At 45.1% G+C, this 18490-nt stretch overlaps 1 protein-coding gene and 1 long non-coding RNA gene across 4 annotated transcripts in view; one reads left to right on the top strand and one right to left on the bottom strand.

Annotated features, from left to right (window-relative positions):
• EPB41L4A (erythrocyte membrane protein band 4.1 like 4A) overlaps positions 1-596 on the bottom strand; it is a 218207-nt gene extending 217611 nt beyond the window's left edge. For all 3 annotated transcript variants that reach the window (XR_008555830.1, XM_008144480.3, XM_028149759.2), the window contains exon 1: positions 310-596. Coding sequence is in view for 2 of the 3 variants with exons in the window: in XM_008144480.3 (XP_008142702.1) it covers positions 310-408 (99 nt within the window). In the remaining variant the exon portion in view is untranslated. The remainder of the gene's footprint in view (positions 1-309) is intronic.
• Positions 597-1053: 457 nt separating this feature from the next.
• Positions 1054-18490, top strand: part of LOC114232589 (uncharacterized) — a 75742-nt gene continuing 58305 nt past the window's right edge. Inside the window, exon 1 of the long non-coding RNA XR_008555832.1 lies at positions 1054-1115. This is a non-coding gene — a long non-coding RNA (uncharacterized LOC114232589). The remainder of the gene's footprint in view (positions 1116-18490) is intronic.

Raw genomic sequence — 18490 nt, 5'->3', positions numbered from 1 at the left:
GATCTCTGGCCTCCGTGGCAGGACCGTGGATCGCAGCTGAGAGTTGGTGCCTGGGCTATCCTTTGAGCCATCAAACTTACTTTCCTTTATGAAGGGACTCAAAGTTAACCGGCCCCGGCACGTCCGCCCTCTACCTGCGCGCTGGGGGCCAGCTGAGGCTCCTTCCCACCGCGCGGAGACGCAGTCGCCGCCGCGACCCGACACCCCTCCCAAAGCCGGGGACCCCCCGCCCCCGAGCCCACCCGGCTGCCAAACCCCGAGCCCGCCCGGCTGCCAAACCCCCCGAACACGCCCCCTGCCTGTGCCTACCTTGATGCCCTGCTGCTGGGTGGTGAGGGTTAACTTGGATTCATCCAGGAGCAAAACTTCGCAGTAAAATTCTTCCGGAACAGCGCAGAAGCAGCCCATGTCGGCTGCGGCGCTCTCCAGCCGGGCGAGAAAGCTGCGACCCCAAGCGCTGAGCCGCCCCCTCCCCTCAAGCACGAGGCATTAATTTATTGTCCGCGCCGTGGCGAGGGCAGCAGGAACCGCTCTCGGCGAGGTCCAGGGCCGCGCGGGCGGGCGGGCGGGCGGGCGGCTCGGAGGGCGGAGAAGCCTGGAGATCAGCGCCCGGGAGTCGCCGGGGAAGCGCCAGCGGAACTGGGTGCGGAGCGCGGCGGCGCGTCCCTGCACATCCTGCGGCTCCGGCTCCTCCGAAGGCGGGGACGCCGCGCCCCCTCCCGCAGTCCTGGGGACGACGAAAGTCTCCTGGCAATGGGGGCAAGCGGCAAGAGACGGGAGGGGCGAGAGCTCGAGGCCCTCCCCGGACTTGGAAGCTCCTAGAAGCTCTAAAGCCCCCTCCACCCGCGCACCCCCGGAGCGCGGCCGGGACGCATCGACCTCCTCCCGGCCGGCGGAGTCCCCCGGAGGGTGCGCACTGCCAGCTCCGATCCCACCCCGCAACTCCCAGTCCGGTCCGCAGACGGGGGAGCGCTAGGCTGTTCCTTTGTGTCACGGGCACCCACGACGTCCCGGCAGCATTGCAGGGGCAGTGGCAAGGATCATCCCTTCCCAATCCGCGGGCGCCCAGGAGCCCGGAGACGGTCGGAGAGGGCAGCGGGTTCCTACCGAGACCGGTGAGTAGAGGTCAGCTCGTCGCGCAGTGTGGCTGCAGCGTGGGGAGCCCCGAGCTCATCCCGGAGGACCGTGTAGGGCCAAGTTCAAGCTCTCCCTTCGAGAATCCCCCGAGCCGCGGCGGAGGGCTGCTTCCCCGGGAGGTTCAGAGAAGCGGGGAGTCGAATGACTTGCCTCCAGGGCCCTGGGCTGGGAAGGCGGCGAGCGGGCGGGCGGGCGGGCGTGGGTGCGCCCTGGGGCGCCAGGCCCCGGCGGCTCCGGGGAAAGTTCTCACCGACGCTCGAGGTGTGGCGCCCCGGGCGGGAGCAGCCCAGGTACTGCTGGGTCGGCCCCGGCGTCGGCCAAAACCTCTGGAGCCAAGCGAGGGCCCCAGCCGCCGGCCAGGGGGCGCCCCTTCTGGGCGGGGTCTCGGCTGGGGGCGGAGGGCGGGGCGGAGGTAGTCTAATGGCGAAGTGCCGACAGGTCCGCGCGGCAAACCGCGCCGGGCGCCGGAGCCACGAGGCCGCCCGGAGCCCCGGCCCCTCTCGCCGCGTCCGTTTCCCAGGGAGACGGGGAGGCAGGCTCCGCGAGGGCTGGGCGCCTTCCCGCTAGGACCCTGGCTTCCCGCGCCCCTAAGTCCCACGCCCTCCGCGCGGACGGCCGTGTCCGGAACTGGCGGGCACAATAGCTCCGAGGCTGCAGTGACCCCTGGTGGGTCCTCGGGTTCGTGCACGCACAACCCCAGCTGAGCAGCCGGAGGCAGGGCCGCGCGGGCCTTCGCAGCAGGTGCAATCGGTGCTCTCCCGCTGGGAACCAGCGTCGAGTTAATTAACGCGCGCCGTCGTGGTTCCTGGAGACACGCGGGAGGACGCCGAGCAGAGTTGAGGGTAGGCCTCCCAGAAAACTCTCTATTTCGTATCAGAAAGTGCAAGAGCTTTGGCATCAGACATAGTTTTGAGTTCCAAGCTAGGTAACCAAAGCTCAAAAAAAAAAAAAAAATTGCTTAAAATGCCTTAAAAATAGTACCTTAACCATAAAATAATAACAATTTTAAAGCTGGCAACTGCAGCACAGTAGAACGGAAATGAGCCATTTGTGACTTGGGAGGGAGTTTCCTTCCATCGTGATTTGCCACAAAGAGCCTTCTGTGGGAAGCCCTTTTCCCTGCTATAGTAGCTCCGTCTAAACGTGAAGAGCACAGCCCCCCGGAGTGCGATACAAACCTGCCAGGTTTGGTATGAACTTGACGTAAAGCTGTGAATCAAACCTATGTTATCTTCCAGGCTTTCTGTGAAATGGAAGCAGGTTTTGAGTTTCTAATCAAATTCTGTGTTCAACTTCGGGTTGTATTGTCCAAGTTTTGCCTGACGTGAGCGGACACCTTATTTATTCTGGGTTGAGCATCTTTGCTTGTGGGGGCTTTTCTTTTCTGTAATATAATACTCCTGGCACAAATTGCCAAAAGGGATTGAAAATTTTCATAGCAGATTTTCATTCATTATCATAATATTCAGCAGAGCCTCCTTAGTTTGCAAAAACGAAAGATAGGGCCAAGTGTAATCATTTATTTTCCAGTTTTGAGTCTTGTTGCCACCTGTTTTATGTCCTTTGATTCTGGCGGGGGGCGGGGGTTGTTTTACCTTTAATGGTGATGGAAAGGCTGGGCCTTGGCGGGGAGGCAGCAATTCTGTTCCAGGCTCCTCACAATGAAAAGTACAACACCATGAAGCCCTGTACATGTGACAAACTTTCCTGAGTAAGGCATTTTCTTTTCTATTTCTTTTTTTTTTAAATATATTTTATTGATTTTTTTTACAGAGAGGAAGGGAGAGGGAGAGAGAGTTAGAAACATCAATGAGAGAGAAACATCAATCAGCTGCCTCCTGCACAACCCCTACTGGGGATGTGCCCGCAACCAAGGTACATATCCTTGACCAGAATCGAACCTGGGACCCTTGACTCCACAGGCCGAAGCTCTATCCACTGAGCCAAACCGGTTAGGGATCTTTTCCATTTCTTTATCAGGGATAGAGAAAATAAAAAAATCCATTTAACACAAAATTGGAGTTTCCTAGAGATAATGGGAAGATTCCACTGGTTAAAATAAAAACAATGTTAATGAGCCATTGATATACAATAAACTGCATATATTTTTATAGTAAAATTTGATACATTTTGATCTATGTATATACTCATTAAACCATCACCAAAATCAAGCTAGTGAACATATCCTTCACCCATAAAATTTCCTTCTGTAACTTTATGATTTCTTCCTCCTGCTCTTCGCCATACCTCACCTCCCTGATAACCCCCAATCTGCTTTTGGTCACTAGATTTTCTGTATTATCTAGAGTGTTATACAAATGGAATCATGCTGTCAACTCTTTTTTTTGGGGGGACGGGGGGGGCGGTTCTGGTTTGTTTTGCTCAGCATAATTATTTTGAGATCTATCCATGTTGTGTATATCCATCGTTTATCCATTTGAATTGCTCGGTAGTATTCATTTATATGTACCTACAACAATTGTTTACCCATTTATTTGTAATTTCCAATTTTTCCCTATTATAAATATTATACATTTTACAAATCGTGCTCTGAGGATTGTACTAGTAAGCTCAGGTTGCCATAACAAAACACCATAGGCTAGATGGCTTTAACAACAGGCACTTATTTTCTCACAATTTTGGATGCTGCAAGTCCAAGATCAGGTGCCAGCATAGTCGCTTTCTGGTGAAACCTCTCTTCCTGGCTTATAGGTGGCTGCCAGCCCACTGTGTCTGCTTCTTCGTTGGGAAGTGGGGGGGAGGGGGAGAAACACAAGTTCTGTGATGTTTCTTCTTCTTCTTCTTCTTCTTCTTCTTCTTCTTCTTCTTCTTCTTCTTCTTCTTCTTCTTCTTCTTTACAGAGAGGAAGGGAGAGGGATAGAGAAATAGAAACATCGATGAGAGAGAAACATCAATCAGCTGCCTCCTGCACACCTCCTACTGGGGATGTGCCCACAACCAAGCTACATGTCCTTGACCGGAATCGAACCTGGGACCTTTCAGTCCACAGGCCGATGCTCTATCCACTGAGCCAAGCCAGTTAGGGCAATGTTTCTTCTTATAAGGACACTAAACCTTTTGTATCAAGACCCCACCCTTATCACTTCATTTAATCTTAATTATTTCCTTATAGGCCCCATCTCCAAATACAGACACATTGGGGGTTAGAGATTCAACCTATAAATTTGGTGGGGACACAGTTCAGTCTATAACAAGGATCCATGTCTTTGTATGAACATTTTACTTCTTTTGAAATTTAAAAAAAAAAAGAGTGGAATAATTGGATCAGAAGATATACAAATGGAAAATAAGCACAGAAGATGCTCAACATCATTAGTGACTAGGGAAATTCATATTAAAGTCACCATAAGAGACACCTGCAGATCTAGTAGAATGGCCACCATACCAAGCTCCCATACCACCATACCAAGCTCCCGCACCACCATACCAAACTCCCGCACCACCATACCAAGTGCTGGTGAGAATGAGGGAAAGTTTGTGTTTGCATACACTGCTGGTGGGAATGTAAAATGGTATGACCACTTTGGATAACACTTTGACACTTCCTTAAAAAGCTGAACATATAAACATATATCCTCCACAGAGTTTTGGAGAAAGACTTTTTCTGACTATGCAGAGAAACAAATTGACAAGATATTATTCAAACACATCCCACCGCCCCTACCCCTAGGAAAACCATATAGTTTTTCAACATGTGCATAACATAATACAGTCTCTTTAAAGCCTGTGTCAAAACCTTTGATCTCTTTTCAGAGATTTTTTAGAAAAATATTTTCTTTGGTTAAGATGACATTTTGTCATAATAAGCCTATGTAGATGAGTCAAATGACAAACAAACTGAGAGTAGATACAATTTTATGGAAATATGTAGACCATCTGTGAAGGACTGTAGGAATTCTCATCCTGGAAAAAGCGATTTGATTTCACATAAAACAGGCCCCCGTCCATTGCTGAAACATGCATTTCACAACGCCAGATACAGAATTCTGTTTAAAGCACTATATTCTGTTTAGGAAGATGTCTTTAAACAATCCATGTCTTCTGTCCTTTTTTATACTTTTTGTATTTTCCAAACTTCGGAAAGTTAACTGTAATTTGAAACAGGAAAAAATGCCATGAAAACATTGACAGTAAAATAAGTAAATAATTTAATTACTTAAACACCGAGGGCAATGCAGGAGAATCACTTGGAAGACTTGTTAGGACACAGATCACTAGCTCCACCCCCAGAGTTTCGGCCTGGAGTTGGGCCTGGGAATTTGCATTCCTAACAAGTCCCCAGGTGATGCTTATGCTGCTGATTGGGAACCACGCTTTGAGAAGCATTGCTCTAGAGATTATATTTCCAAAAAAAAAAATAATAAAGGTTGTCCCTAATTACCTATGAATAATTTTTAAAGGGGGAGGTGCATTTTTTACTAGTAGCCTCCCCATTACGCCACCTCATCCATCATTGCGTCATTAATGGCTGTCAAGAAAGAGTATTGAAGACCCTGCCAAGTAGATTACATCAGAAAGAGTAGTTTTTAAAGGGAAATATTCCTGGTTTAGTTTCATCGTACTCCTGCCTAGTCTCTTCAGACACCTTACTTGGTTTTCTTTCTAATAGCGTATGTGCCCGGGCACATCCAGTTTTTAAGACCATCTGCCTTCTGACTCACTTCATATATATGTCATTAACCAGCTATCCTCTCCTCTAAGTACTGAGGCCTTAGATCCCATTTATTGAAGTACCTCAGGGGTATTGCCCACATTTCAAAGGAAGTCGTCTCCCAGGCAGCAGCTTAAGCTGCTTCTTCATTCTTGTGATCTCTATGCAAATGTTGTTTTGGAATTTACTGAGAATTCTTATTTTGTACACCTTGTTGGTGAATGAATTGGTATAGATTGTATTTCGTATACATGTCTTAGAACTATGACTTTGCAATGCCCTAGTATTCCCTTCTCTGGTCAAATGCAAGCTAGCAAAAATGAGTTCAGGGGAGCTAGTTGATAAGTCTAGTCGTCCCTTGGGAGATATTTTTAAAATTTTTAAACAAATTAACGTCTTCTGCCTGTTGGATTGAGAGAGATTCCAAAGATTGGTGAGAATGGGTGAAATGAGTATTTTGATACACTGTTGGTGGAACTGTAGATGGATTCAGGCTTTCGGGAGTGCAAACTGTCATGCATACGATAATTTAAGTATTGACCCTGGAATTCAAAATTTAGGAACTTACCCTTATCAAATAATAGCCACAGATGTATGTAAAGATACTATAGTATGTTTAGAATATTAAAACTTTTGAAACCATCCAAGTTAGAGGGAGTTGCTACATTAATTCTAGTCTATGCTTCTAGCGTAAGATTCGGCAGCTGTTAGAAAAGATGAGGTGGATGTATATGCACAGCAGGGAAAGTTATCCAAGGTAAGCAGTGAGGTAAATAAGAGCCTTTTACATAATCATCTGAATAGAAAGGTCCATTTTAATTTGTTTTTAAAAGGAAGTTTGAACTTTTTACAATGAGCAAGAATGAATTAAAAATGAAAACAGATTTTCGTATTAAGCAAAAGAAGACTGTCAAATTTCTGGCTGATGAAATTGACCTCCATTTAAAAATGAATTCTTTTTCTAGGATCTAACCTGGCTTCTACCATATTTTACCTGGTACCCCATCAAAGAATGAGGAAATTTGCCTCAGTTATCCTACAGTTATTTAGATTTTAAGTCAGACTAGCCATGGGACCTTAAAGAAGTCCCATCACCTCTCCGGGCCTCAGCACGCTAGTCTGTTCAATAAGGGACGTGGGACTCGTATTCGGATGCCTCTGGATCTTCATGGCCAGCATGCTGCTTTCTTCTGGAAACGATACATTGCTCTTCCTTTTGAAGTGACATTCCAGGGAAAGAGCAACCCAGTGTAACAATCATTTGGCAAAGAAACATCTGGACTAGATGACCTCTGAACTCATACCCAGCCTTCTGATTCTGACCTTAAGAAGTTGCCAGGAGGAAAACTGAAAACAGTCATGTTATGGGTGGTTGGTGGACAGGACTAGAATGGAGACATTTTATTGTATTCCTTTTTGTACAATTAGAATTTTATATACTGATATTCTGTACACCTCCCACCTGCTGCCCTATTTTCATCTCAGTAGGTCCCACCGGCTGCTCAGGTGTCCACTTTGCTCTGCCTCTTCCAGAGAGAAACATCAATAGGTGGCCCCCTATACACCACCAACTGGGGATCAAGCCCACAACCCAGGCATTGATTACTTCAAGAGAAGACAGGCTAAGTTCAAGACCAATACATGGAAGTGGCAGAGGTGAAGGGGCCAGAGAGTCAGCATCAGTTCTGGATGCTGCTTGAAATTGGTAGAAGGCAATCAACTCAATTTTAAAGGTGCCCTGACCGGGAATCGAACTGGTGACCTCTCAGTGCATGGAACGATGCTTAGTCAACTGAGCCACATCAGCCAGGGCAGATATACAATCTTAATATGCTTAGTCTGGGTTGTAGATAGGAGGAGTATATAGCCAACCATAATCAAATTACTGTATGACATTGAATCTAAGATGCTACCAATTACATTAATAACTTATTGTATTTACCACTAAGAAAGAAATAAAACTGCTAATTAATTGAAGACACCATCAATTATAGGAGGTGCCCCAATTTCAGAAATATTTTCTTGAAAATTGAAGAAGTATGATGTTAATTAGGATCATGTTTATACTATTCTTTTCAGCTAAATAATTGATTTAACGTTACTAATGTCTCCATATTTATACCATGTTCACTGGCAAATATAAGTGAAGTTCACAGGCACAGATGTCTTCATGTAACACGAATATAAGAAAGAATCCATGTAGTCCTAGCTGGTTTGGCTCAGTGGATAGAGTGTCGGCCTGAGGACTGAAGAGTCCCAGGTTCGATTCTGATCAAGGGCTTGTACCTTGGTTATAGGCTCCCGGCTTGGTGGTGGGGGCGGGGCCATGCGGGAGGAGGCAACCAATCAATGTGTCTCTCACACATCAGTGTTTCTGTCTCTCCCTCTCCCTTCCACTCTCTCTAAAAAATCAATGGGAAAAATATCCTCAGATGAAGATTTTTTTTAAAAAGGAAAGAATCCATATATATAAATTTTTGTAAATCAAATGTCAGATGCTTTCAAAAACCCAACTGAAATGAACCTTTAAAATAGAGTTGATTGCCTTCTACCAATTTCAAGCAGCATCCAGAACTGATGCTGACTCTCTGTGCCCCTTCACCTCTGCCACTTCCATGTATTGGTCTTGAACTTAGCCTGGCTTCTCTTGAAGTAATCAGATGCTGGAGTTGTTCCAGGACTCACATCTGCTGTCCACACCACACAGAGCAAGGGGAGCCAACGGTTCTAACTTCCTTGGTTGGAGGCTCAGGATTCACTGATGGACCAGCCTGAGTCCCAGCCGTTCAGTGGAGCCATTAGGAACACAGATTCCAGAGCCGAGCTGTGTGAGCTCAGAATCCAACCCAGCTCACAGTTCCCCAGCTTTGCACCTCAGAGTAGCATAGATGGGGTACTATCATAGCACCTTTCTCATGCTGCTGTTGTGAGGATTAAATGGACGAACGCAGTGCTTACAACAGTGCCTGGGGCTTTGTAAATGCTATGAAAATGTTGTTGTTAATGAGGATGATGTGATTCATCCCTGAAGTAATCACTGTGGCTAGAGGGAGACTGTACTGAATGGCTTAGCCTAAGTCAAAAGGCACCTCCAGAGGGACAGGCAGAACTTGCTTCTCTGGAATCACATGGGATCCCCATATAGGGGCCCTGGGAAGAAATAACTAGGTGATTAAGGCATAGAAAGCAGGTAGGAGTAACCAGCAAATGTCCACTACACAAGTCATGGTTTAAATGCACAGGGTTGTTCGACAAATTATGTTCTAAAATGAAGACCATGTGTCCAAGGTAAATAATCATCCTAAGCCTTATATCTTTGTCAGACACGTATTTTCATATTGTCAAGTGTCCATGTTACATAAATTATACATTTTAAAATATTCCTGAGACTCTTCTTTCCTCACATAATTTCTACTCAGCCAGTGCTTGGTGACTGTCCACTGCGTACCAGGCTCAGAGGTGAACACAGCGGACCTGGTCTCTGCCCCTATGGAGTTGCAGTCTTATAGAATGACTAGAGGCTCAGTGCACAAAATTCGTGCACGGGGGCGGGGGGCGGCAGGGAGGGTGTCCCTCAGCCTGTCCTGCACCCTCTCCAATCTGGGACCCCTCGTGGGATAACCAGCAGTCGGACATCCCTCTCACAATCCAGAACTGCTGGCTCCTAACTGCTTGCCTGCTTGCCCCTAACTGCTTCTGCCTGCCAGCCTGATCGTTTCTAACTGCTCCCCTGCTGGCTTGATTGCCCCTAACCATCTCTGCCTTGGCCCCGCACCTAGGACCCAGGATTCCCTCCTCCGTTTTTTCTCTGTAGCACCTAAGACAATGCCTGGCACATCACAGCTTTTAACTAATTAATTTAGTCAAAACTCCAGAAAAGTAATGTGCATGGCTGGAATGGGTAAGAATTAGAAAGAGGCAGTTCCTGAGTATTATCCAAACAATACTTTAAGTTTGCAACTTATGATAACAAAGTTTATGTTCCCATTATCTACATATCAAAGCAAAATGTGACATACAATCTACCTCTGAAAGTAAACCCCAATTTTTAGCTGAGGGTTTCCCCCATATTTCCTGGTCAGTATGTATGGCTGTGTGGCTCAGACCTGGCCAATGAGATGTGTTAAGTATTAAATGGTACTTCCTGAGAGTCTTTTAAAAGAAGGAAGGAGACATGCAACATCTCTGTCCTCCCTCCTTGCAACTGGGTTTGGATGCCATGGCTGGAGCACAAACAGCCATCTAAAGACAGTAGCAGGGGAGCAAAAAAGGAGCCTGTATCCTGCAAGCTTGGAAATACCACCCAGATTGGGAGCCTATCTCTGGGCTTCTTCATGTCCACCTGTTCAAACCCCTGTTGTTTGTTTTTGGGGTTTCTCTGATTTTTTTGTTTATAGGCAATTAAATGTAATCCTGATTGAAACCCACACACATCTATACATGTAAGACAGCAAGCAACCAAATAAACAACCTACTTTTTTTTTAAATCTGGTTTTATTGATTTTATTAGAGAGAGAGTGGAAGGGAGAGGGAGAGAGAGAAACACTGATGTGACAACCTACATTTTTTAAGGACCACTTGCTTATGTTTTATATGCTACTCCTTAGAAATAAGTTTTGTCTATTATTGAATGAAAACATTTAACTTATCTGATTCTGGGTATCTTTAAAAGGAGTAAATTTCTTTTATTTTAAGATTGAATCGCAGCAATTTTGTATGATTCAATCTACCTTCTAGATTTGTATTTTTTTTAAATATGTTTTTATTGATTTTTAGAGTGGGAGCAAGGGAGAAGGATAGAGAGATAGAAACATCGATGAGAGAGAAACATCATCAATTGGTTACTTCCTGCAAATCACCTACCAGGGATCGAGACCACAACCCAGGCAGATGCCCTAACTGGGACTCAAACTGGTGACCTCTTGGTTCATGGGTCATCGCTCAACCACTGAGCCACACCAGCCCGGCTCGATTTTTGTTTGTTTAACTTGTAACTTAGAGTTCTTAATTCAGAAAGAACTAGGAAGAAAGAAGGGATTTCTTGCCCTGCGGAAGCCACCGTGGCCACCTCCAATAGCAACCTGTGCTGTCCTTGCCCCTCCTCTGGCCACTCTGGGCCTGGGAAACAGGAACAGGGACAGAGAACAAAGGTGGTGTGAGGGGATACAACAGAGTGACTTGTCTCTCAGAAGTTGTCACAATTAGGTTTTTAAAGCCCACGGCCCCTTTCTCCAGGCCCCGATATATAAGTAACCCCACCGGAGCTTGTAAACCCTGTGACAAAGGCAGGACCAGTCTTATCCTCCTGTGAGGCTGAGAAAACGGGGGCTCAGAGAGGTGACGGGGCTTTCCCAGAAAGTGATGTTTGCGGGGAGGGGGTCTGTTCCGCTAGGGCATGCTATGTACTGGTATATATAGTTTTCCACATACTCATGGGTCTGACCCAACAGAGTAATTTTTCCTTTCTTAAGTAAAGGTGAAGTAAAACAAAGATATGCTAATCCCCCTCAGTCTGGTTTAACAAGGACTCCTACGGGACCATCTGAGGTTAGACAATCAATATTCATTCTATTTTTCCTTTCTTCTCTTTCTTTTTCTTTTGGATTTCAGATTTTGCAAGCTGTCTTTGGAGGGAGATCTGGGGGAGGGGGAGGATTAAGGCACACGCAGGAGAGCCTCATTGATATTTCAGTCTCTTTCCCTACTGTACTCCTGAAAGACCAGGGCCCCTGCTTGCTGGGCCAGGAGACCCCTGACTGATTGAACCTGCCAGCACACTTCAGCTGGCTCCCTAGCAAACATATGGTGTCAGGGTCAATATTTACCTTCATTTAATGCGTGCAGTGCTTCATCTATTTATTTATTTATTCAGCAGGCAATTAGGCTCCACAGAGCAAAATCCCTTTGTTCTCCTTATGGATTACTGAACATCAGAGCTGTGGAAAACAACTTTCAGACAAAACCATCCAACCCTTAGTTTACATACAGTTGCTGCTCCTATGAGAGGAAAAAAGAATAGACACACAAATAAATATTGGGAATATAGTATTGTGTGTAACGCATAATATATATATTTGAGAATACATTATTAATATACATATTATTTGAGAAACATGTATTATTCTTTCTAATTTAGGCATACATCATGTCAATGTGTTGGTATTTTTGCTACTTTTGAGAGGCTTTTATGAACAGAAAGGATTATTCAGGATTTTTTTTTTAACTATTAGTAATGTCTTGAAGTGAAAAAGTAAAATTCTAGGTCTTTCTTGAGCCTTTAGTTCACTTACAAATCTTATTATTCTGTTCAGAAAACTAACAAATTTTAACAATCACTTTTTTTAACAATCACTTTTAAGAAATCTTTGATTACTGTTTTAAATTAACATACAAACTTAGTTAATTAGAAAATACCCTCAAACATTTTAAACTGCATTTATACAATTCGTTGCCATCTTAAGTATTTCAATTATCTAAAGAACAAGCAAAACCTTTTTAAGAACCTAACTTACTCTTATATGTTAAGCATATTTTGAATGTTTTAAGATTTCTAATCCTGTTTTTGAAATCAGTAAAATATTCTTAAATTTTCCAACTTATAGTCACAAGTTTAAATTAATTATTCCATTATAAATTCATATTGGAAACAAGGCTACTTGGTTATTCAATAGGCTCTGTTTTCTTAAATATTATAAATATACGAAGTACCAAATATGCACAGGTCACTTAACAAAAAGTTATTTATTCCATCCTTACCCGTGTGGCTCAGTTAGTTGGAGCATCGTTCTGTACACCAAAAGGTCGCAGGTTCGATTCCTGGTCAGGGTACATACCCGGGGTGTGGATTCAAATCCCAGTCGGGGTGCATTTGGGAAGCAACCAATCGATGTCTCTCTCTCTCTCTCTCTCTCTCTCTTCTCTCTCTCTCTCTCTCCCTCTCTCTCTCTAAAATTAATTTTTTAAACAATTGAAAAAATTACTTATGCCCTGGGTTTGCCCCTATACTTAATTCTAAGTCTTCCTGAGACTAAAAGGTGCTTAAAAACTAAAGGAGATAATGTCATCCCAAATAATTTTGGGGTTACTGTCTCAACAGGATAATATGTCATCGAGATCACAGATATTAAATGAGATGTGAGGTTAAGGGTTAGAAATATGCAGCTCCACCTTCCTCCCAGTCCCTGTGGTCAGGCCCAGCCACTTCCTGCAGTCACTCTGTCAGCTCCAAGTGACTGGATTGAAGACTCTCCTGACCACAGGGTGGTGAGCTCTAAACAGTGGATGGACTCAAATCTTTTCTCCCTCTTCTGCTGTCCCACCCTCCCGCTCCTTTAATTCATAAACTATCCAATTAATCACCAGGTTCTTCCTATTTCATCTACAACCTCTGAAATGTCTCAGGTCTGCCCCACCTCTCTTTCCCCACAGCTGTTGCTGAGTTCAGGCTTCATCATTCCTCTTGCTAAGGTTGGTCAGTAGCCCCCACCAGTCTCGCCTGTTCCAGGGGCTCTACCAGAAGCCTTCACCTTCAATCATAACAAGTCCACCACCATCATCCATCACCATTGCCATCTACTAACACCTGCATACCAGGCAGCAAAGCAAGATGCTTCCCTCTGTTACCCCCTTGGCTTTCACCAGATCCCTACCTAAGATGAATTATTAGCCTTGTTTTGAGATGAATAAATTGAGACGCAAAGAGGTTAAATAACTTTTTCAAAATCACACAGCTAATGGGGAGATAAATCAGGACTTAAACCCAATGCTTAGCAGTTCTCACAATAATGTTATCTCCCTTCTTCGCCTATAACATTCCTACTATTTTTTAAAACTGTATTTATGGACCTCTTTCTCTGAGAAGACTGCCCCACTCCTGACCTTGGTCTGATCGAGGTATCTCTGCCTTGGTTTTCCATAGTAGCTGCATTCCTTTATCAGAGCACAAAGCACACTTTACTATAAATGATTTACTTACATTTCTTTACCTTTACAGCATAGAGGAAAATATCTGAGACACTGATAAATAAATGGGCTGGGATGGGGATGGAAGGAAGCAAGCAAATATCTCCTCGTTGAGACTCAAGCACAGATTCAGAGACGAAAAGACTCCAACACTTACTATCCCAGTGACCTTGGGCAAGTTATTTAACCTCTCTGATTTATCTCAATGATTAAAGAAGAAGAAGAATTCCTCTTGCTGGGCTGTTGTAAGAATAGAATTAAAAAGTGCCCATCAGTAGATGAGTGGATTTAAAAACTGTGGTACATCTACACAATGGAATACTATGCTGCGGTAAAAAAGGACTTCTTACCATTTGCAACAGCATGGATGGAACTGGAGAGCATTATGCTAAGTGAAATAAGCCAGTCAGAGAAAGATAGATATCACACGATCTCACTCATTTATGGAGTATAATGAACAACACAAACTGATGAACAAAAACAGATCCAGAGACAGAGAAACATCGATCAGACCGTCAAACCTCAGAGGGAAGGTAGGGGAGAGTGAGGGTAAGGGGGAGAGATCAACCAAAGGACTTGTATGCATACATATAGGCCTAACCAATGGACACAGACACCAGGAGGCTGAGGGCATGAATGGGGGGGGGGCGGTTGGGGAGCTAGTGGGGGGATGAGGACACGTATGTAATAACTTAATCAAAGAAATGTTAAAAAAAGAATAGAATTAAAATATACAAAAACTATTAGGCATACTGCTTGACACATAAACAATAAGCAATAGCTGCCATTATGATATTGTTATGATTATTGACCACAGAAGAAGGTGTTGTTTCTGAGTAGATGATGTGAATGAAATATATAAAAATAGAGTGTTTTACAGAGAACAGATTGATGGTTACCAGAGGGGAGGGGGGTTGGAGGTGAAAAAGGTGAAGGGATTAAGAAGTACAGATTGGTAGTTACAGAATAGTCATGGGGATTTAAAGTACAGCATAGGGAATATAGTCAATAATATTGTAATAACTATGTATGGTGCCAAGTGGGTTCTAGAATTATCAGGGAGATCACTTTATAAATTATATAATTGTCTAATCACTATGCTGTGCACCCAAAACGAATACAAATAATATTAAATATAAACTGAAAAAATAAAATTAAAAGGCAATGGTTGTGGGGGAAAAAAAGTAGAGTGTCTTGCAGGCAAGAGCCTGGCCTCCTTTGGGGACCAACAATAAATCAGTGATTTCAGAATTTACTTCCTGTCTCTAGACAGCCTTCTTTCAATACAATCAGAGAATGCCACAAGTCTCCTCTTACCCATGGTTCATTCTAATGGAAATCCATCGACATTTACTGAGTCCCCACTGTGTGCCAAATGCAGAGCCTTGTAGAAGATACATTATAGAGGACAGGCCTCTGCCCTTTTGTTCTCCCAGGGAAAAAACGAACACTCGCTCAGTGTGGACAGGAGTAAGGGCCATTGCTGGCCCCAGTGGAGCAACCAAAAGTGAAATCAGATGGGTAATTTATCAGCCCAGGGCAAGTTTGAGTTGTTGAAAGCCCAAAGCAGCTACAGTGTGAAATACTGAGATTGTGGACCAAGCTAGAGAGCTCTAAACACATAAACTTTCCGTGTCTGGGTACCTCGGATGGATGTAACTAAATCAAAGCCCTCCAATAAACCCAGATTCTGCTGCTCCGTACAGTGACTTCTGTGTAGAGCATGAATCAGACTATGACAGAATTTGAATCTCTGTTCTACTTTACCCTTCATGAGATTCTCATAACTGAACATGGCACTCGGGACTTTCTTCTGCCGAACCAGGTTAATACATTTTATCTAGGTGTGATTGCCTGTATTGTATGATTTGACAGGCCTGGAAGACACAAATTCCGAAAGCTCTCCATCTCCCAGAAACTTCCCCAGCACTAATACACTCCTTTGGGTTAGCAGCTGACTCCAGGAAAATCCATGTGAAGTTGGCTGTCTTGTATATGTTGGCGTGATCTAGTTAATTATCTTCTTAATAACTAGATAAAAGCGCAGAATAAGCAAATACTTATTGAACACCAACTGTGTGACAGTCACAGGCTAGAGGCTGGGACACAGAATGAATAGGATGCAGCCCCTGCCCTCCAGTGGCTCAGAGCTTAGTGCCTGGAGACTGGATGCCTGCCGCACTGCCGGAGGGAGGGGGCTGCCTAGGGCCTGGCGTGGAGAATTCTAACCCACCAGGGTAGCATGAGGTCCCAGACCAAAAAGGTAAGAGGAAGACAAATATAAACTAGGGGCCCAGTGCACGAATTCATGCACCTTGAAAGGAACTGTGGGCCACAAGGCTGTGGTGGGCACAGGGGCGGGTCTCAGCCCATCCTCCACACCCCCACCCAGCCCCTCCTGCCACAGCCCCCGGTCCCCTGTCTGCTGGCAGCCCTGCTCCTGCCGCCGCCGCTCCCACACACTAACGGCGCCGACCCCACTCGCACCCTCTGACGGCGCCGAGTGATCGGGACCAGTGTCAGGCACCGGCAGCAGGTGCAAGCGGTGGCTCTGGTGCTGGCTGCAGGTGCAAGTGGGGCCAGTGCTGGCAGTGGGTGCGAGCGGGGTTGGTGCCAGCAACAGGTGCAAGTGCCCAGCGGCAGCAGGTGCAAGTGCCCAGCGGGACCATGGTGCGCGGGAGCAAAGAATTTTCAGTAACCATCAGAGGCTTGCCCCAATGACAGTGACCGGCACCCCGCCTTGATCTGCCACTCCCCCGCCCCCTCACCTGCTCCACCGTCCCGCTACAGCTGATGCCTGCTATGTTCCGTGCTCTGCCGCCTGCTGCTGATGCCCACCATGTTCTGTGCACGCCCCCTGGTGGTCAGCGCACGTCATAGTGACCGGTTCTGTTGTTCTGCAGTTTGGTCTATTTGCATATAAGCATTTTATATAGAGAGATTTTACCTGCTTTATAGTTGATCTAGGACAGCCTTGTTTCCTGGACTTCTCCAGTCCATTCTCACCTCCGCCTCTGCCTCCTACAGCATCTGCAGTTGGCCATCCCAGTGTCGAGTATTCACTTAGGTGACCTGTCCACTTCACATGCTGAGTGACTTGATGGTACCCACTCCTCTCAGGCCTGCTGCCCCAATGTCAGGCCCTCATTTTCCTCACAGCCAGTCCCCTCATCTCCCTGCCTCCAGCCCATGATTATTCTGCACTGCAGACAGAGCCTCCTTCTGAAGCACAAAATCTGATCTTCATCACCTTCTAGGGCTGATCTCCCCGAGTATAACTCTGACAGAGGTTCCCCTGTGTATGTAAGCTCCCCAGAACATACACAGCTCCGGCCCTGTGCACTTTCCCAGACAAACCCCGATGCACTCCTGAGTTTAAGCCATAGCAGGGTTTATGTACCTTTTTTTAAAAAAAAATTATATTTTATTGATTTTTTTACAGAGAGGAAGGGAGAGGGATAGAGAGTTAGAAACATCGATGAGAGAGAAACATCGATCAGCTGCCTCCTGCACACCTCCTACTGGGGATGTGCCCGCAACCAAGGTACATGCTCTTGACCGGAATCGAACCTGGGACCTTTCAGTCCGCAGGCCGATGCTCTATCCACTGAGCCAATCCGGTTAGGGCTGTACCTTTATTTTTAATAGAATCCACCAGATTTCTTTTCCCAAAGTTGTAGCAACTATTTCTGCCCATCCTCACTTGCCCTTTTTTAACTTTGCAACCCTGCTGTGTGAAACATAGCATCTCATTGTTTATTTGGGTTTGGTTTTTTTCTTTATTGTGTGGACAGAGAGAAAGAGGAGGAGGGAGAAAGAGGGGAGGGAGAGAGGGGAGAGAGGAAGACAGGGGAGGAGAGAAAGAGAGAGAAAGGAAGAGAGAGGAGAGAGAAAAGGGTCTCTGTGGTCTAGATGGGTGTTTTTCCCTGACCTCTAGCCAGGCTGAGCATATTTTTAGATATTCATTGGTGAGTAGGAATTCATCCTCTATAATTTGCCTGTTCATAATCCTTGCTCAATTTTCAATTAGAGTGTTTTTCCTTTTCTTATTAATTTATAAAAGCTCTTTGTGATACTAACGTTTTGATTTTCTAATAGACATAATAGCTAAAAATTATTGAGTGCTTTTATCCACCAGACACTGTTTTCCCAGTCAATTGTAGGTCTTTTGATTTTGTTCATGCTCTATTTTCCTAAATATAAAGTAATAAGTGTATAATGAATAATGGATAAATGAATGGGTGAATGAACTGAATGAATCAAATGTGTACATTTTATCTGCTCCCAAAGACTGGCTTTTGGACAGGGGCTATTTCATCACAGGAGTCCTCTGTATTCTCTAGTTCTCCTTCATCTCCTCTCCCTGCTCCTTCCAACCACCACTCTCTGCCTCTTGATGGGCCTGGTGTAAACACATCAGAGACACTTAAATGCTTTCAGAAGGAAGAGAGTGCCTTTCTCTCCCTTAAGTGCTGGGCTGTGGAAAAGAACTCAGGAAACACACACTCGAAGTGAGTGCAGGAAATGCTTCTTGTTCTATGAACTGTAAAGAGGGAGCAGTTATTAGTTACCTGAAATGATATGCCGAGTACATAGGGACCTAAAAGACGTTGGCAATGAGGCAGCTAACTTTTTAGTGTTATTTCTTTAATATACTGTATCCTTCTGGGAAGAGTTCAAAATCCTCCCTGGTTTACTTATGAAGCACCAACCAGGCTG

This window comes from Eptesicus fuscus, chromosome 4, assembly GCF_027574615.1.
Source record: "Eptesicus fuscus isolate TK198812 chromosome 4, DD_ASM_mEF_20220401, whole genome shotgun sequence".
In the NCBI taxonomy this organism is placed as follows: domain Eukaryota; kingdom Metazoa; phylum Chordata; class Mammalia; order Chiroptera; family Vespertilionidae; genus Eptesicus; species Eptesicus fuscus.
The sequence above is the reverse complement of the archived record's forward strand: the minus strand, read 5'-3'. Positions and strand labels throughout refer to the sequence as shown.